Raw genomic sequence first — 20,883 nt, forward strand, 5'->3', positions numbered from 1 at the left:
TGTGGTAGTTTAACTAGCAGCATGGTTCATAAAAAAATGAAAACAGCACTTATCAGTCATTAATGTTTAAGTTTGTAGCATCGTACTGGATTTTGCATATGATATATATTTTGTGCACTCGTGTTGGAACTCTCAGCATTATCGACCACTTTACAGAGTAGTTCTTACATTTAGTGCTGGTGCTCTGCAAATGCTGCAGTGAGCACCTGGTCTGGTGACACCGTGTCCTTGGCTGAGGAATTCACACACTTAACCCAGAACATCTCCCATTTTTAGACCTGAAACACAACTCAAGTGAGTGGCTTTCAGTGACAGCCAAACAGATGGCAGTAAAATAGGGTTTTTACAGCAAGGACAAAAGAAAAAGGGACATGGAGGCTCTCATATCAAGTGTCTTTAATGAAAGGTTAGCAGCTGACACTGCTGTGATGAAAAAGAGCTAAAATGGTCATAATCACACCTACAGTGCATGTAAGGAATTTCCTCATGATCTAGTAGCTGCACACAGCCACATGTCGTCATGAGACCTACCGACTGTAGCCACTGACACATGCTGTTCTCCATCTGCCATAATTTTTACCCTTACTCTTTGTAAGAATGAATGAAAACAGAAAGGTGACAAGACCAACTCCTGTAGATTCAAGTACATTTCCAGTCCAGTGCATTTTCTTTCTTTATTTCGCTGCTGACTCTGCAGCTTAAGGACACCAAGGTTGTTGGTGTGTGAAACTGTTGCTCAGTCACTTTTTTTTTTTTTTTTTACTGTTGGCCCAGAAATTTGGCATCCCTATCCTTCAGAGTACCACTGCTATAGGGAGGCTGTAAAAGGAGTCCCAGTGGGGAAAGACAGCAAGAATATACTATATATGCTTTCATACACGTAAATTTGTGTAACATCCTGTTTTTTTACCTGATCTTGATGCAGAAATTATGGGTTTAGAAAATTGTTTGCCAGAAAAATGTGGTAACTCACTCAGTCACTATGGGACGTGCAGCTGCTGGTTTGTGAGGAGCAGCTGCCAGGCTTTATGGTGCTCAATCACTTATTCTAGACTGAGATTTGTGTGTGTGTGTGTGTGTGTTTGCATATACAGTATGTATTGTATTGTAGGGTTTCTAATTGCAACTCTGTGCTGTTGCAATTGTGTCCAGGCATTATAAAACGTAGGGCTGTACCCGACACAGATTATGCCACTCAAATCGGATTTGACTGTTCAATACGAATATCGATGATTTGTTTTGTTTTAATGTTTGATCAGGCTCCACAGGAAATTCATTGTGATAGTAGCACACTGAATGTCCTGTGTCCCATTTCTTGCTGACACTAGATATATATATATAAAAAAGGCAAAAGTTGCTGTGAGCTGTAAATTCCCCAGTTGTAAGCAAAAAGTGTCTCTCCGGGGCACCCAGTAGCTCAATTGGTAGAGCAGGCACCCCATGTACAGACTGCGTACTTGCTGCAGAGACTGTGGGTTTGATCCCGGCCTTGGCTCTTTGCTGCATGTCATCCCCTCTCTCTCCCCCTCTCACACTTGAGCTGTCCTGTCAAAAAAAAACCCAAAAAAGGCAAAAAAGATCAAAAAATAATCTTAAAAGTGTCTACCCTCTCCTCCTTCGTGCCACTGCCTGCATGATCGCAGCTCCCTGTATCAAAGAGCAGCAAAACCTGGGTAAAAAAAGTCCTCAGAAGCACACTGCACAGAAAAAGAAAGACAGCTCGACTTTAAGCAATCTCAGTCAAATAAGGGTCTCTTGACTGATGATTCAAATCTCTGACTTTCACGGGGCAGGCCTCTGTAAATGCAAAATGCTTCATATCATCTCATCTTAAACTTTACTAGCCAACAACCGGAACTTGTTTTTGACAGAAGAGACTTTTTCTTGAGGTGCAGTTTTTTTTCTGGTCTTTAATGATAGTAATATTATGATGGATTATGGTTGACCACAGTTCTTTTAATTTCAGATACAATGGTCAGCTGCAGTTCTTTCAATGCACACAGATGGATATCCTTTGCTGTTCACTATGCCAGTACCAATGTGATACCACACACTAGAGCTGAATGATACCGTGAATGTTATCAATTTGTGACAGTGACCACCAAGACATTTTGTGGAAGTATGAGCGGTACTGACATTACAATGAGTTCATCATTTGAAAGAGACAAGCACAGATTGCATACCCTAGTTTATTTCACAAGATGAAAAATGCTTTACTTTATAAATGTTATTGGACCAATTGTATCAAATTCTGATGATTAAAGGAGTCATTTTTTTGGAGGGGGGGTTGTGCAGCTTCCAAAAAGAATAAAATTCACCATTTTACAACCGCAGCACACAGAACTGTGTGAGTGAGCATGTTCACTGATGTCTTCACAACACAGAGAGCCACTCTCCAGAGATCAGAAAAATGCAGATGTGGAGTTGTTCCAGAATAAACTACACAGCCAGTGTTCACTGTAATGAAAGATGATATCACCCAATGCAAGAGTAGGCTATGCCTTTTTAATGTGTTTTTAATAGTTTTGGATGATTGCAGAGCTCCATGGGACAGAGGAGTGAGCTAAATCAGTCACAGCTAATACTTGTTATTAGGAAAGATTTGCTGTTGGTTTGGTCTTTTCATTGGATTTGCTGATAAGAATAAATTTGGTGTCATGCTTGTTAAATTCAGGACCTTTTCCACACATTGTATATTCAGAACATGATTTGTTTGTACGTAGTACAGTGTACTCATTCCTCACACTTTTAGAAGCAAGGCTGGCTTGCACGTCTTTCGACAGGATCAGCTCTGGGAATGGGCAGATGGGAGATAGGCCCACTCATGCTGCCCCTAAGTCTACCCCAGCTGCTTGGAGAAATTACGCTCCGTGTGTGGTGATTAATAGGTCCTGAGGAACACGTCATACTTAGTTTCAACTGGGGTAGAGCTGACTTGGGCACCAAAGGAGCAGCCAGTGATGAATGCAAATGCATGTGCTTCCTCACACCTATGTGCGCACGCAGTCTCAGTTAGCCCCTCGGGTGACTGATGGTGCCTGCAGCCACAGCTCAGTATTCACTCCGCTGGGTCAAATGGGGGAATCCTCACTGTGACCCAGATAAGCTGTTTGACTTAAGAGTTGTTAAAATGATTTATTATAGTTCTGCAGTAGCTACATTGTTTTGTCTTTTATTGCTTTAGCTTAGCATGATCATCCCTCTTCATCCCAGTCCTGCGAGGAGACCTACACTGTGAAATGGCCTAGTTAGCTTGTCCTGGACAGTTGAATAGCACAGCATGTTAACTGTACAGGTACATTTTATTACTTTGTGGTGTCAGTGCAATGAAATGTTTTGTCATAACCGTTTAGTTATGTTATTCTCAGTGTCTCATCTATGTTTTCTTTAATTTACACTCTTTTATCTTGTTTTTTCAGACAGTGGTACACTTTGCTGTTATGTCATCTATTTCTGTATCTGCACTCTGTTAGTGAATTTTGTTTTTCTTCTATTTGACTCTAATCACACCATGCTCTGCTTGTCTCATAGGTGAGCCGCGCAAGTTTGACCCAAACTTCAGAGGGCCCGTTCATAACAGGTACTCTACAAAGTCACCCCCTTTTTGCTTAATAATTGTTACATCTAATAATGCAGCAGGGTAAAACCTAGAATGACATTTTTCATGAAGTCAAAGTCATACAGATATGTTTATAGACACATTTGACAGGCATTCATCTGCATTTTGTCAGAAATCTCGGAGATGGATATCTAAAAAAAAATTAAAGACAGGTTTCCCGCAGTCATGGAAAACCTGGAAAAGTTATGGAATAAGTAAAAATCAGTGAACATTTTGGAGAATTCATTCAGTCGTCAACCCTTTAAAAGATGAGCAAACTGGTGCTTAAAGTGCTTAAAAATAAATTTGTAACAAAATTTTTAATATATACTTAAATTAAGATAATTATAAAAATATAGTTTTGTCAACATTCCCCCCTAGCTTTTTAAAATAATATTCTAAATATACTAATTTATTGCAATGTGAGGGACAATAGCCTCATTGCCTTTATTCACATATTTAAAAGGAAATCAAACAAATTTGCTCAGCGCTCAAAATACCCATGAAAGGTGTCTGAACGCACCTCAAGAAAATTGATCTTCATCTAGATTTCAAAGGGTTAAAAATCATTGAAAGTCTTGGAAAAGTCATGGAATTTTGTTGTGTGTAATGGAATTTTTACAGTAATTTTTGGTGGATAACCTTCTACGTCATGTCACGTGATGGTAAATGTTTCTGTGGCTGTCAGTGCTGACATACAGTTTATGACTGTCAGTGTGTGATGTTTTGTTTACATCACGTACGATTCTCCATTTTCTACCTGAGTTCCGTCTCTCTCTTCAGTGGGAGATGGAAAAAAATATCATTATCATGGGTCCTTGAAAAGTCACTGAAAAGTTTTGAAATTTTTCCATGATTATTGTGTTGGAATCTTGCAAAGAAATTCACAACTGTACATACACTGACATACCATTTGGACTTTAACATAAATTGTCTTTTTTGATGTTTTTTTTTATTCCAATGAACTGACCCTTTAACTATCACAATCTCCCAACATCTAATTCTTGTGTATATCGATTTTGCCTATTGTGTAATCTTTTTGGTACCCACCCAAGCCCGGGCGCTGATAGATTGATCATTTGTCATGCCACGTTAATAAAGATCGAGGCCGAGTGCTGGCAGCTCTTTCCACTCCACCACACAGATCAATGGCCATAAGTCAAGCTGGTGGCTGGAGTTAGCCCAATGACACACACTATTAACCAGCCAGATACACCCAAACAGATGTAGTCCACACATCAGCGGCACTATTGCAGGGAGATGCCGCCTGTTTTTTTCTAACCAGTGGCACAGTAGCACTTCTCCTGATTAACTGCAGTCTGCTGTCTGCCTCATGACGGCTACAATTCTAAACATGAAAAGCTAGTTATTGTTAGCACTGTGCCATCAATCCTGTGTAATACATTGAAAATATAATACAAAAGGATGTCATATTAAAATTGCAACTTTTGTGATAATTTGGGGATTTAAAGATGAAGTCAAATGCAAAAAACAAAGAAAAACAAAGGTGCCTAACTGATGTGATCCTCATTTAGAAACCCAGAACTATAAACTTTAGGTTCAGGATTTTCACTCTAAATGGGACATTTAAAATGAAGTCTACGTTTTATGACTACCTGATTTCTTCAGCACAATGAAGAATGGAATTTTGCAATAAAGCAAAAACCCCTCGAGGGTGTCACCACAGGCTTTTTTCGATGATTTAGTCATTTTCTGAGGTAATGTAGGTTCTTATCTCTTTTATGTTCAATGTCAGTTTGGCAGGCTGCTGTTAAGGCATGTTTCAGTCCTCCTGTGCCTCTTTATCCCACCCTCTTCAGCCCATTTCACTGCTACAGCTGGGTGAAGGCACCAAGGATACTTTGATGTTTCTGTGGCTCAGAGGCTTTTCTTAATGAGAACTGGGAGAGAACCGACTCTGTGGTCGTCTTGTTTTTATGGAAACTCTGTGCCTAAATGAAGTAACTGTATCTGTGGTTATTGAGCAGTCCTCTAAACAGTGTACAGAAGTGGACACGGTGTAATGTTAATTTTAACTGACTCCAACTATAAACAACATAGTACACAGATATAATTGGTGTAAAATAATATACACAGATGAGCCGCGACTGCACAAACAGCAGTGTAATGCCTTTTATGGTGTCGTAGCAGTTGTGCTCTCACACACAAATTTAACAACAAATCAGTACTTCCTTACCGTTACTGAATGTGGACCAACTCACCTAAAGGAACCTCACATTTGTCAGAAAAGCTGCTCACTTTAAACAAGGTCCCTCTTGGCTCTCAGGACTATGATAAATATCTTTAGTGTGCAAATCTGACCCTCCAAATACCCCTTCCTGTTAATGTCTGTTACAAAGTAGGGACAGGCTGGCAGCTTCACACCACAATGGCACCCATGCTATTCTGTGGCACTGCAGCCATCTGTGTCACCTTAGCTCCCTCAGAATATCAGCCCTGCAAATATAACACTGACACAAAAGTTTCTTATTGCACTGACAGAGCTTCCTGCTCGGATTTTATTTTTCTCTCAAAGCAGCACTGCCTGCCAGTACAGTACAAAAGCAGGCCAATGCTTTGGTCCCTGTGTAAGTGTCTGTAAGTGACATCTGAGGAGGCCAGGTTGGGTCCGAATAGATTTGCAGTTTGACTATGTTTCGGATGTGGCCTGCTTTTCTGAGATAAGAGAAGGAGGCGGAATTGTTTTCACTCCTCTCCCTTTGTCAGCTTCCCTTCAAAACTCACCTATGCATGCTTCAAAGGTGACTTTGTATTAGCACTGTGGTGCTGTGCTTGCACTTTGTCTTAATAATGCAGTGGTGTCTATATGAGGGAGCCGGGAAACAAGACAGATCTACAATAACACATTAAGGTGGAGGAGAGGCACGGTCGGCTGTAGACCCCCGCCCCTTAGATCTTCCCCCTTAATCATCTATGATATGTGGCTGACTGATAGCTAACTTATCTTCCTGATAAAGGATGGAGAGGGATTCAAAGAAAACGAATGCAGCCATTGCCATGGCAACCCTGACAGCTCTTCCGCTTTTTCTTTTTTGAATGAAATGAAATGGTACTCCCTTGTCTCCCTTTGTTAATAATATGCACAATATCGGCAACAGCTTTACTTGTAGTGTGGCAGGCTGTCTTCATACTCCTCATATTCGCTGTCAGTGTAAAACTGGGGCTGCCTTCACAGGCAGAGCTGTATCCACTTTAGCTGCCTTTGTTTCTCCATTATCTCCAAAAAATAATTGCTGTGTCCCAGGTCCACCAGGTCCCTATGTCTAATTTCATATGACAACCAACTGCTCTTTTAGTCCTTTTTTTAGTCCTTTTTTTAGTCATTTAATATCATCAGTTGGAGGTTTGGGCTGATGTTTGCTGAAGATGGTCTGTGTGGAGATATCACAATTTGAATGTGCAGGTATCTGCAGTCTTAATATAATACAGACAAGCATGATGATAATGGAGTCATCTCATTCTGAAATGAGAAACGAGGAGAATTAGTATTCCTGCTGGGACAGAAAACATTCCCAGTTGTCTATATTGCGTAGTTCAGCAAACCAATTTGCCAAAGCAGCCTGTTAACATAGATTGCAAGCTTTACTGCACTTATTAATGCAGGACCATAAAAAGTAGCTCTTAATTGCAGTTGCACTCGCAAGCAGTGCAGGATAATTCACAATGCGAGCTCGTATTACACAGCTGACCCAAAATCTAAGAGGCTACACGGAGCATACAGCTTAAACAGTTATGTTTGTTTCTTGTTTGCATCTTAATGTAAATTCATTAGTGTCTGCTTAGGCTATTTTATCCCTCTTTGTATGGGTTGATCCTCAGCTGATATCCTCTGTGCCAATCAGTGCTCCAGTCCCTCGTCACTGTCTGCTACTTAATCACAAAATTGTATTTGGAGGGTGAAGAGCAGCCTGTATAGAACCATGTAACCATGCTGCATACAAAACAAGGACAATCCACTCTTCAAAGAACTACACAGAGGAAACACTGTCACATCTCTTAGCTTAGGCCTCCTTTTGACATTGGCTTCGCTCCTCTGGATGAAAGAGGAGAAGGGTTGAAAGCTGGAGGAGATGAGGGTCTCAAGTCAATTTGTGTAGCGTATGGTGTTAGAGGGAGGCTATGTATGCCCCTTGTATGGTACTACCAGGCACAGTGGATTGAACTGGGCTTTATTCAAGGCCGGGCTCATAGTCTGAATAGTTTTGAAAGAGGGCTCCAAAGGGGCTGGACTGACAGCTTCTCTCAGGGTGGAGAGGAGGGGAAGAGACCTTGTTGTGGGAGAGAGACAGTGAGATAGTGAAGTAGGAGAGAGAGAGACTCTGAGATGCTGTTTTAAACTAACAGGCTGAGGATACTGTGGAGAGAGAGACAATCTTCAAATAGCTGTCTCTGTGCCTGTGGGACAGTTAACTCTGGGGGGGATTCAGAGGCTCATTAGAAAGTCAGTAAGACCTCCACTACAGATTCTCTGAAAGCACAATATACAGATGACACCTTGTTATACCTAGTAACAAGTAGGCTTGGGCGGTGTCTATTTTTCCATACCTCTGTACCCTCCTGACATTTCACTTGGGTATAGGATATGCTTTTTGTACAAAACAAACAGCCACCCCTATACACCTATTTCTAGAGCTTTTCCCCATCTAATTTAGTGATCAACAAGTCTCCTCTGTAGTGGAATTAACATTAAATTATGCATACTTTTATTATGATGACCCACCAGCAGAAATCAACATGTTGACTGACTCTGATATTTCATTTTAAAGCCAATATCAGCGACTTTTTTCTGCAGTAATATTTCCAGTTTCATACATCTCTCATTTGTTTTAACTCATTTTTTTTTCCTTCAGGAGCTGCACTGATGTGGTTTGCTGTATTATCTTCATCATTGTCATCCTCGGCTACATCGCTCTGGGAACCGTGGGTGAGTCTGACATGTTGTTGCTGATTGTGAGTTTCATGATGACACATGCAACCGCACATGCTAACACGATGTGATCATTTCTGGTGTAGTTGTGAAGTGTGAAGCGTACGTCCATGACAGTAATTTTTACAAAATCTCAATTTACCACAAACAACATAAACAACAACATGAAGCTCCTCTTCACAGAATGCACCAGCACTTAAAGAAATTTGGGAGAGGGGGTTCTTTTTTTCACATATATTCATAGTTTCATGGCTGGCCAACAAAATGCTTGATTGTAAAAATTGCGGGGGAGTTGAAAAATGCAGCTCCCCCAGAGAATGGGATAGTCTTTTGATAAGTTTCACCACAACATGCAGCTTATATGGCTCACTCTGGCTGAGTCCTGCCTTGTGGTGATTGTGTCAGTAAAGCTGTTTTATCTTCCCTGTCATTTTTTTCTTTTCTTTTTTTTTTTTTAAACTGGATGACCAGTGATTCCCTCTGGCTCTTATTTCATTCAAATTTTCTTGAAGCCGTTTAGTTCACTCAAGTGTGACGGAGTCCACTTTGTCTGGAACTGACTGAGGCCACACAGTCTTGTGAATCTCCCCATCAGCTTGCCTCAAGTTTTCCTTTTTCTCCTTTACTTCTCCTTCCTTTCTTTCTACTTTTATTCCTCTCATTTTTTCCGCTCTGTCGCTTTTCTTTACCCCTCTCTCGTACAAAAAATATATATCCCATTTTATCCAGCACATCTGACTGCACATTCCTTCCTTTTTCTCACACACACAAACACACACAGACACACACACACACACACACACACACGATATACATCATAAATTAGGGGGAAATGACATCCCAATGCTGTCACCAAAGTGCTGTCCCATGCCAGCTCGTTGTCAGCAGAGTCACGTCTCAATCTGGGCATGGGAAGGACTTACTGTTTCCCAATCATTTAAAAAGAGCAGGAGCCATGACAATGGATGTGACTTCAAATACACACTGGCATGTCTGCAATCTGCTGAAGAACTCTGTGTTCTTCTTTCTGCACATTTTCATCATCCTTGTTGTGTCAAAGACGTATAGACTGCTTTTGTTGTGCTGTCACACGTTCAACACGATCCTTCATTGACTGGCAAGGTGAAAGGCCTTAGCACTGTGTTGTTCAGGTTGGGCAAACAAATGAAACACAAGAATTGCTTGGTAAATTGAATTTCAGGGTTACTGCTACTCCTATCAAGAGAAACCGAACAAAACAAATTAAACTGGATTGATCTGTTATGTTTGTTTGCTTTTTTATCTGTGCAGATGTGTCTTCTTAATTAACATGCATACATGCAATCCTCCAAATAAATTTCCATTGTTGTCTTGTCACTTGTGTTGCTTTTCTTTTTTGTTCTTTGTGAAGACACAGAGGGACACACATGGTCTTGACCTGATGCAATCATATTTGAGAATTTAAATCCAACTGATTCATGTAGGACCCTCTTTCATCCAGCTGTACTCAAATATTTAAAGATCCGGTGTGTAGGATTTAGAGGGATATATTGGCAGAAATTAAATATAGCATTCATAATTATGTTTCTATTAGTGTATAGTCACTTGAAACTAAGCATTGTTGAGATTTCCTTGCCTTAGAATGAGCTCTACATATGGAGCGAGTCCCCTTCCACAATGTTAACCATGTTGTTTCTACAGTAGCCCAGAACGGACAAGTCAAATACTGGTATTTCAGTGTTCTTGGGTTGGCGACAGAAGTTCACCTGCACACTTGGCATATGGGCGTTTCAGTTGTTTGCAGTGTGAAAACCTCACCTCTAAATGCCACTAAATCCACTTGACTGTTTGCTGCAATCCACTATACTTGGAACTCAGAAAAAAGGACTAGGTTCCATACCTATTATACGGCTGGACCGTGTATGAAACACTAGAGGGCATTCAGTTTGATAGGACTTTCAGTTTGAAACCGAAGTGGCCGGCATACACCAAGTCACAGACTTTTGTTCACCTTGACTTTCTTTTACAGCGCTGGCCTCAATGTAACAGTCCAGCCCAAAAATTCATAAATACATGTTCAAATAAAGACCAGTTCACTTAGACACGGTCAAAGAGCAGAAAGGACCAGCTTTCTCTGGAACTTCACCCTCTGATCGAATTTTTTTTTTTTTGCAACCTTCCTCTTCACTCTTCAGCTCTGGCTGGGGATAAACGTTCCTGTGTGACTGGCCGAGGCTGCACAGCCATACGCCAATATCACAGCCAAGTTTCGCAATAATGTCAGTTTGCAAAATGTCCTATTGGTGTTGATTACCAAAAGGATAATTTTGTCAACCTCTCTTATTTTCACCTTCTCCCCATAAAAGCAGCGGCACCCGTTCTGACATTGTAACACGTAATAGTGAATACCATTTAAATGAATTTGAGGCTTGTGTCATACAGACACAGCTGTTCCTCAAACAAACTGATTAGTTTTTTCCCTCTTTCCCTCGTCCAAACCTGTCATTTGGACCGCGGCTGGCTAGTTAGCTATCTAGCTTGCTAATTCTACTGTGCAATCATTCCACACTGGTTACAGAAACTGAAAAATACAGTAATACAGGACTGTCAGTGTCCATGCCTCTGTCAGCCTGTCAGCACGCATTTATTTCAAAAGTAATGGCCAATGGGGAAACACCAATACTCTTGTCATCAGTAACTCCAATCAATAGTCCAACTTCATCACTCACTCACTCACTCACTCACAGATTTTTGTGTTTATAGTGCTGGCCTTGCATACTGCAGCCCAGCCAAAAACAACCTCTGACTTAGAAAAGTGCAATGGAACAGCAGGAACAAAAGTCTGAATTACAAGTCGGAGACTAGGGCAAGATCCACCAAGCTCAAGTTCACCAACATAAACCAACCTGATGTCACTGCAATGTGGTAATACACACAGTGAAAAAAAGAATGACTTTGTCATGTTTTATGTAGTGCTTGTGTTGTGAAATCGTGCTGTAACAATGTTGTAGCTGCCATTTCCATTTCCATTCAGTTAATTTGTTTTTGAAAGAAGTCTTTGTGAGCATGCGAATTTCCATCTCCGTCGACACAAAACAAATGCAGTCATTCACACTATTATGCTCGGCTCACGTTCACATAATTTTGAGTTATTTTATGAGCAAAGACGAGCAATGCAGTTGACTTATTTTATATGCCATTTTTCTTCACTAGTGGCACTATGGCAACTGATGTTGGTCCTCTGTAGATGCTTGTGAAGGTCAGAGACTTGACATACAAGCATTAGTGTGCTGCGGTAATACTGACTCGAAATGATTGATTTCTGACTTGCAGTAGATTGCCACATTTAATGCAATGCGTGTCTTATTGATTGATCATTTTCTCTGTTTTAAATAACCTAGACAAGCTCCAAGACTGTTAACATGTCATTTAGGACCAAAGATAGTCTTAAAAGAAGGGAAATGTGTTGACCAGTGGTCTTGTAGTAAATACTCAGTTTTAGAACTACAGTATGTGTCTAGTATGGTAACATATGTAAAAATCTATATAGTAAAAAGTGGTCTGGTTTTTTGTTGTTTGTTTGGGTTTTGTTCAGCATGGATCCATGGCGACCCCAGGAAGGTCGTCTATCCAACCGACAGCCACGGCCAGTTCTGCGGCCACCAGAACACCCCCAATGCGTGAGTGCAGTAATATCTTTCTTAAATGATTGTACACTGGAATAATTATGTTTCCCAATTTGTCTGTCAGCTTTTCCATCCTTATCTTTACACTGACAAAAGGATTTGACCACAATACACGGTGATAGTTTGTGATTAATTATGGCAGGCTTAACTGCACGGTACACTCTCTCCCTTTCTGTGTCTGTTTGCGTGTGTGTGTGTGTGTGTGTGTGTGTGTGTGTGTGCGTGTGCGTGTGTGTGTGCGTGCATGTGTGTGCGTGTGCATAAATGCTTACTGATAAAACACTGCAGTAATAGACTGATTTCTCAGTCTGTTGAATCCTACTAATCAGACTCCTCTCTTTATCTTCATCATTTGTCTCCACAGAAACAAAGCCATACTATTCTACTTCAACATGTTAAAATGTGCCAATCCTGCAGTTTTGATTAACCTCCAGTGCCCTACAACCCAGGTAAGAGACTGAATGAAACCGCTTCTAGCAGCACATCTTTGCTCTGCTTTATGTTCCCCTCCAACCTTTCCTCCACGCTTGATTATGCAAGATTGATGGGCTTTCTCATTAAGAGGATGCATTGCCTCCTCCAGCTCTGTGTCTCCAAGTGCCCTGACAGATTTGCAACTCTCCTGGATGCGTGGAATACCAAAAACTGGGAATATTACAAGCAATTCTGCAAGCCGGGCTTCGAGATTGGCAGTAAGGTGAGAGACGCCGCATAGCGGTCTTTTTTGTCTTTTTGCAAACTAGATGAAAATATATTTCTTTAACCCCATGCCTCATCTGCATGCAGTTTTTGCTTGCACTTTTGCTTTGGAGACCAAGTATATGTGTATTCCAGTTTGTCACTTCCTACAGGCAGGTGCCGTGCATATACATATTTGTCGTCAGACTTTTATTCAAGAAAAAGGGGCTACTATGAGGTCTAAATTACAAGTCTAAATTTTGGACCCTGTTCTTCTTTTATAGACGCACTTTTTGATCAAATATAATTGTACATGAAATAGCTTTTAAACATTAAAGGTAATCTGTCCTCAGATTCTATAACTTTTATCTGTACAGTGGTTATAATGAAGAGCTCATTTGAATGCACTTTGACGGACGGTCGGAAGTGAGCTAGCAGCCACTGATGCACATCACAGCCCTGTTCTGTCAGCTGGCAGCAGTTCAGTGACGGTGACGTTGGCGCGATGGTGTGCAAGAACCAAAAAGTGAGGTGGTGTGTGGGAGCACCTAACAGCTCAGTCATAGTGTTTGAACTGAATCATTGATTTCCCTTCCCACATCATACCAAGTATGACAGTGTTACATCAGACAGGGTTCAAACCATCCCTGTCACATCTAACTTCTTTGGTATTCAAGAATAATGATATAAATAATATCAGCGCTACAATCACTGGAAATCAAGGAGTGCTGAAGTAAGATCTGTATGTGAGATTGTTATTATCCTGAAAAAAGAAATGATTTTTATTTTTGTAATGCATGCTGATGTTATACATGTGAATGATAATAATTATTCCTTTAACTAAACTGTGAATTTCTGTTACTTTTCATGTAAGTAATACAAAATGTAGAATGTAGAGTTTAATAAACTTAAAGGTGCAGTGTGTAGGATTTTGGGAGATGTAATGGCAGAAATGGAAACCCATTCATCATTCTATTTTTATTCGTGTAAAATCCTGTAAAAAATAAAATAAGTAGTTTTGTTTTCTTTACCTTAGAATGTGCTTTTTATATCTACATATGGAGCGTTCTCTTCCACAGAGTCTGTCATGTTGTTTCTACAGTACCCAGAAAGAACAAATCAAGAGCTGGCTCAAGATAGCACCATTTGTGTTTTTGTGTTATTCACCATAGTTCCCTTATATGCTTAGCACACAGAAGAAGTTTCTTTAGGTTGCATTTTGCAACCTCACAACTAGATGTTATTCAATCCCCAGACATTTAACCGAAACAATTCATTACCATTTTTTTTTTCTCTAACAATTTATAAACTGCAGCAGGGCACACAAAATTTCCAAAAATACAGAAAACTGACGGGACAGATCCACATAATGCAATGGAAAGATGACTTAATTGCATGGAAGAAGCCTTTAACTCCATCTCTAGCTATGATAAATGTCTTGTATTCACGTTGACTCCTCATCTCCTTTATTTACCTTTCAGTCAGTTGCAGAAGTGATACGAGATGAAGACTGCCCTTCTATGATCGTGCCAAGCAGACCTTGTAAGTGAATCTAAATATCTTCAAACACAATAACACACAAAAGCTCACTATGTTTGCCAAGACAATAAAGACAAAAACAAATGTTTGAAACTGTGTTTCAGTCCTTCAGCGGTGCTTCCCTGATTTTATAACAAGAAATGGAATTTTAACTGTAGCCAATGAGACCATCTTCAAAGACGGTGACAATAAGAAAAGAAGTGTCAGCGACCTCAAAGAAGCTGCCAAGTAAGATCTGCTTCCCTGCAACATGAATTATTGTCTTTGTTCTTCAATCATTTAAGTTATCCAAATAGTGATGTCACACGCATTGGACTGAAGACTGGCCTTACTGTAGTAGAAGAATATGCATAAATGATTTACCCTGTAAATTAAAGTGTTTTAAAACTGTTATGCTGTCAATAGGGCTGCCAGCTCTGCACCCAGAGAGCTCTGGACAAATAATACAGGGTAGGACAAGTGGGCATGTCACTGATGCCCGGGAATGTGTCCAACCACATTCAAAGTCATTTGCATGTTTATTGCATGAAAATGCAGCTTACCCGCAAGTTCAAGAGCAGAACTTCAGGGGTATCTACAAGCTTACAGCAGCTGCTTTGTAAATCTACACTATCGACATGTTAATGGGCTGCCATGGAAACTTTAGATAAAGCAGAGAAATCATGTATTTAAACCAGCAAGCTGATATTATAAACATACATGATTCTGTGTTTGCTGTGATCAACTTTTGTTTGCCCTGAATTACCTTAAAAGATAATGTGCTTTAATGCTTTTCTTTTCATAGCCAAGTAACTGCCATGCAACAAGGAGTGGAAAGGTCTCAAAAATTATTTATTTCAGCTTCTTAACTTTGCCTTCCACTGTAGCCAGTAGTTCTGTGTAGACTAACCCTCCCACTTCATCATAAACAGTCTGTTCCTGCATCACTCAACCTGCAAAAGTGGACAGGAATTAGGAAAGACTACTACAATTGTTTGTGGCATAAATATAACTCAAAATATCCAGTCATCTACTACTTTCAGTTTCAAATAACAAATTGAGTGATGTGGCGCCCCCTGGTGGTCATTAAGTGTGCTCCCTTGATCTAGATATGAATGCAAGTTTGCATAACAGTTCTGGATATCATCCAAATTCTTGTCTATGGACAGGGTTTCAGTGACCTTTAGGAAGCTGAATTAGGGCTCTTCGTTATATGGTTGACTCCAGAGCTGCTTTGAGCATTCTGTTTGTCCCTTAGCAATGTTAGCTCGTCCTCTTTCCCTCCTCTGGCTGCACTTTAGAGATTTCTCTGAGTCATAGGACAGTGCATCTGCAGTCAAACTTTGCCGGAGTCATGTTCTGACATTGCTACCAGTAGCTCTATTTTCCCTGTGGAGGTCTCAACATCAAAAGCCTGTTTCTGATTTAGAGTCCTTAAATTACACTGATAGATGTAGAAAAGGAATGTGTTGGGTTTTATGCTGAATCATTTGTCTCCAGTTGAGACTTTGTCTTTGCCAAAGGAAAGGTTAAGTTAAGATTTTAAGACAGATTGAGACATTTTGAGGTTTCCAACAGTTTTTAAATAAAGATGAATTCAGGTGGCAAGTATAACTCATTAACAAACATCGCGGATTATACTGAGTCTGTTATGTTTAGCACTTGTTTTACGTACCTGTACTGTGAACAGAGATAAAAGGGTTCTTGATCTAACACATCCATTAATATGTGCTATTCCACTAGGTGCTCCTCTGTATCATATTCAGTAACATGCTGCTGTACCATTTACTGAAGCAACTATTGCTCCATAGTGCTTCAGTAACACTAATGCTGTTTTGTGGCTCTTTGATATCAAACTTGCAATGTTTTTCTCCAGACCTCACAACCCAATAAGTAGAGCTGAGAACATCAAAAGCATTTTGAGACTGTATTCATCTTTGTTTCTCAGTAAGAGCATTCAAGATAAATAAAGTGTCAAAATGTTTTTGAGAAACCCTAGCAAGTAAATTATTAGAGGCAGTAACACAAATCTGTCACAGTGGAAGTGTATAAAATCCCCTTTTTTTCACCTCCTCTCTCTCCAACTCCTCACGTTGTTACTCCATCACAGAGGTATGGCCAGCCTGCTGAATGCCAAAGAAATTGGCATGAAGATCTTTGAGGATTATGCAAACTCCTGGGACTGGATCCTCATGTAAGAATGTGCTGTGGCTTTTGGCGATTTATGTGTTTTCACTTCTCTGTATGGATTATGTATGAAGCCCCTAAAGGGGTGGTGGAAAAAAATTGGGGGATCTGATTTTTTTTCCATCATCTTTTTTCCAACCATGAGATTTTTTTTCCACTATCTATATTCTTTTCACCATCTATTTTTTTCCGCATCATCTAATTTTTTTTCCACCATCTAGTTTTTTTATAACCCACATCCCTTTAGAGGCTCCATAATTATGTGCTCCTCTGTGGGTAGAGAAAATGATCTGACCTATCAGTGAAATAAATGATGAAACTTATTAGAATGTATACCCTGCAACTTTTACATGCAGATAATTCCCACTGTCCTACCTGACTGGAATTTGCAACAGTACGTGATTCAAATAGCAGCTGATAAGTTCTTCCTACATCTTACTGCATGCATTATTTAAACCTAAATTCATTTACTTGTGTGGTGTGTTTTTGCAGGTATCTGGTGGCATCCATGGTGATGAGTCTGGCCATTATCCTGATGCTGCGCTGCACCGCTGGTGTGCTCCTGTGGCTCATTATCTTTGGTGTCATTGCAGCAGTCGGCTACGGTGAGACACTTACCTCACATTGCCAGTGGCTACTGTATACTCAGTACACATGTCTGAGATGTTGCCCACATGTTTTACATTTGACTTTCTCACCTGTCTTGTAGTGAGCATTTTTGTTGTCATGGCCAACTGTGGCAGATTTAGATTTGTTTCATTTTTTTCCTTTCCTGGCTTTCATTCTTTCTCTTCGTGTCCCTCAGGTATCTGGCACTGCTACTGGGAGTACAGCACTCTGAGCGGGAAGCCAGGGGCTAACGTCACCATCTCCGATATTGGCTTCCACACAGACTTCAGCATCTACCTTAAGCTCAGCCAAACGTGGCTCATCTTCAGTATGTTGTCATCCACCATTACACGTTAAGTCCACACTTAATTTTTCATTATGTGTACTCAAAACATTATAGCCATAGTGCAGTCCCATAAAGCTCTGCTCAACTACAGTCATATGAACATTTTCCATCCCTCAAGTCTGTAGTTTTTGACTTCTTATACTAATACTAATAAGTTAAGTACTAAGTAAGTACTAAGTAAGTACTAAAACTAATAGTTAATCATCCTGTTAAGTAACCTGGGTAAAACTATTTTATGTTAAAAAAAAAAAGGTGACATTAAAGAGATAGTTCACACCGATATCTCCAACACTCTAGTGGAAAATATGTATATTTAGATTTTGGGGTGAACTGTCCCTTTAAAATATATTTGTGACATGTGCATTGACTAATAATGGCACATATTTGTTTTGTAGTGATCTCGCTTTCTGTGTTTGAGGCCATCATCGTGGTTATGCTGATATTTCTAAGGACAAGGCTGCGCATCGCTTTTGCATTACTGAAGGAGGGAAGCAAGTAAGTGTGGATAAAAGCTCCGTTGACTCCTTAAAAAATAAATAATTGACTCCTTTTTTCATATATACAACACCATTCAAAGAGACATCTAATATATCTTGTTTCTAGGGCCATCAGCTACATAATGTCCACTCTCTTCTACCCCATCATCACCTTTTTCCTCCTGGCCATCTGCATCGCTTACTGGGCCGTCACAGCTGTGTATCCTTCTGACTGTCGCTACATTGATGAACTATTTCAGTTAGAGAATTCTGCTGACGTCATGCAGTCTGCAGGAATTTTACTGTCACAACACTGTGTCAAGTTAATTTATATTTTTCACAAGATCACAAAACCAGCAAACAGATGATGCACTGCTGTAGTTAACGTAGTTATAGAACAAAGATGGTGCTTGATGACTTTAAAAGCAAGAGCAAAATCAGAACAAGCTTCTGTGCTTGTGTCCCAGTAAGTCAGTGATAGTCAACTCTGCCCGTAGGCCAAATCTGGCCCCCAGCAGGGTGCCGGATGGCCCTCCCACCAATTTTCCAATTCATAATAAAAATAACATGATTCACACTGGGAATTATTTTTGTACTTTTGGTGTACATAAGGTGCCAGAGTGCATAAATAGAGCTTTTTATCAAAATAGAGCTTTTTATATATAAAAAAAAAAAAGAATAAAAAATGCCAGTGGAGGATCCCCCACACTTGCCGACAGAGGTCCTAACTGAGCCCCGGATGTCCAAAAATCCTAGAAATGTCTTAAAATCCTAGAAATGTCCTAAAATACAAGAAATGTCCTATAATCCCAGTAGCATCTTAAAATCCTATAAATGTCCTAAAATCCATGTTTGGGGCTGATGTAACTGGCCTCTGCCTTCCTGTCATTTTGCAAAAGTGGCCCCCAAGCAAAGCAGGTTGAGTATCCCTGCAGTAAGTTCCTTAGCTTAACATAGTAATTGCTGAATGAAAGAGATAACTTTATATAAGTAACATGTACCTAAAGTATTACAATTAAACTGACTGTATTGTTTTGGCAGTCAGTGACTGCTATGTGGAGGAAATGTCCCTTTGTTTTGCCCTTAACTAGTTTGCTCACAGCTTCTTAGCATCATCTGGTAATGCAGTCTACAAGGTCACACCTACTGATGATAAATGCATGTATGCCAACCTCACATGCAATCCAAAGGTTAGTCCCACCCACTCTCTTACACACTGAAGTCTGGAGAAATACTGGTGTCACTGATTCTTTCTTTTTTATAACTATTATTTCTCTGCCACTTCTTGGTCTGTGAAATATTTCTTGGGTAAGACCATAATCAATCAAATCAAATTTAATAGCTTCTTTTTATTGCCTACAAGTGAAATCTGATAGCTGGTACTGAGTTCTTCAAATCAATCTCTAATGCTCTAATGTGAATAGAGTTCACGTTCGTGGCTGACAGCAATGAACGATTATTTGACAAATGTTATTCATCACCCTGCCTGCACCCCCTGGTTTGTGTAAGGTAATGTGAGTGTCTCAAAGCATTAATATGCTGTGTGGTCTCACAACCTTTAATGAATGCAGGATTACCTCAAAGACATACACTCACAAATTTTCATGCAAATCAGAGATACAGGGCAGGAAAAAGCCAAGAATGAAAAAGTGACAGTAGTGTTTTTTCTGTGATTCAGTAGTTTTCCTTGTACTGAATCAAATGTTAGGTCACATTACTCCTGTTCGACTACATATCAAGATTATCTGTCGCTTTCTTTCAGACCTTCAGTCAGACCAACATTACCAAAGTGTGCCCCGGGTCACAATGCATGTTTGCCTTTTATGGTGGGGAAAGCGTGTACCACCGCTACATCCTAGTCCTGCATCTCTGTAACCTGTTTGTGTTCCTCTGGCTGGTCAACTTTACCATCGCGCTGGGCCAGTGCACCCTGGCCGGGGCCTTCGCGTCTTACTACTGGGCCCTGAAGAAGCCAAATGACATCCCTCCATGCCCCCTCTACTCGTCCTTTAGCCGGGCCATACGGTACGGAGCTGTTACAAGCCACTACTCTACATGTTAAAGTTGTTTATTTAGTTTTTAAATTTAGGGGTTTAACTTGTATGAAGAGGTGATTTAACAACATCCTGAAGTATCCATGTTATATCACATTTTGTGATGTTGTTTTCTTCAACGTACACTAACTCAAACAAAGGAAATCTGACCCTACTTTTTGTCAAGAATAACAAATCTTGGGAGAACTTTTGTCATGTATATAGAAACTGGACAAAAAACCGAAGTCATCAGATCACACCACAGAAAAAAAGATTTAAATATAAAATTATAATAATAATAATAATAATAAATGAAAGTAGCCAAGTGTTTCTTTATATACTGTCATTGTATCTAAGAAATGTTAAATGATAATAAAGAAGTTGATTCCTTAATTAAGTCAGCTTTTCTGTCACGGCCAGGAAAGTTTCCCAAATCTTCTTATGTACATGTTAAAGAAAGATTCACACTGCTGTACAAATAATACTTTACCCTTAAAAAAGTAAGGTATGTATGAAAGTCAGATCTGGAACTAACATGATTAACTCATAAATAACAGATTCAAAATAAGCGATTTCTCAATATAAGCATCTATTGAACCTACTAAGATTCTTACACTAATGTTCAAATGTCTGTTGTGCCTCGTGTCACAGTTACCATACAGGTTCACTCGCCTTCGGTTCTCTGATCCTCGCTGTGGTGCAGATGGTACGAATTGTTCTCGAGTACCTGGATCACAAACTGAAAGGTAAGCTGTAGCTCTTAAACGTATTAATCTTACACACAGTTTATTTATCATTTTAAATGGGATGTTGATGATTAATAAT

General features: G+C 39.9%; 1 protein-coding gene across 4 annotated transcripts in view; it reads left to right on the forward strand.

Annotated features, from left to right (window-relative positions):
• The window catches only part of slc44a5b (solute carrier family 44 member 5b), a 41,935-nt gene that overhangs the window by 13,150 nt on the left and 7,902 nt on the right, over nucleotides 1-20,883 (forward strand). For 2 of the 4 annotated variants that reach the window (XM_042481707.2, XM_042481714.2), the window contains exons 2-17: nucleotides 3,532-3,580; nucleotides 8,470-8,543; nucleotides 12,121-12,205; nucleotides 12,576-12,660; nucleotides 12,795-12,908; nucleotides 14,371-14,431; nucleotides 14,533-14,656; nucleotides 15,213-15,245; nucleotides 16,518-16,601; nucleotides 17,087-17,199; nucleotides 17,400-17,531; nucleotides 17,945-18,044; nucleotides 18,153-18,245; nucleotides 19,128-19,215; nucleotides 19,788-20,050; nucleotides 20,710-20,804. In XM_042481707.2, coding sequence (XP_042337641.2) covers nucleotides 3,532-3,580; nucleotides 8,470-8,543; nucleotides 12,121-12,205; nucleotides 12,576-12,660; nucleotides 12,795-12,908; nucleotides 14,371-14,431; nucleotides 14,533-14,656; nucleotides 15,213-15,245; nucleotides 16,518-16,601; nucleotides 17,087-17,199; nucleotides 17,400-17,531; nucleotides 17,945-18,044; nucleotides 18,153-18,245; nucleotides 19,128-19,215; nucleotides 19,788-20,050; nucleotides 20,710-20,804 — 1,593 coding nt within the window. The remainder of the gene's footprint in view (nucleotides 1-3,531; nucleotides 3,581-8,469; nucleotides 8,544-12,120; nucleotides 12,206-12,575; nucleotides 12,661-12,794; nucleotides 12,909-14,370; nucleotides 14,432-14,532; nucleotides 14,657-15,212; nucleotides 15,246-16,517; nucleotides 16,602-17,086; nucleotides 17,200-17,399; nucleotides 17,532-17,944; nucleotides 18,045-18,152; nucleotides 18,246-19,127; nucleotides 19,216-19,787; nucleotides 20,051-20,709; nucleotides 20,805-20,883) is intronic. The other 2 variants (XM_042481726.2, XM_042481719.2) reach the window with 1 other exon arrangement.

The sequence above is a fragment of the Plectropomus leopardus genome, chromosome 5 (assembly GCF_026936395.1).
Source record: "Plectropomus leopardus strain MGB_pleo_1.0 chromosome 5, ASM2693639v1, whole genome shotgun sequence".
Classification (NCBI taxonomy): Eukaryota; Metazoa; Chordata; class Actinopteri; order Perciformes; family Serranidae; genus Plectropomus; species Plectropomus leopardus.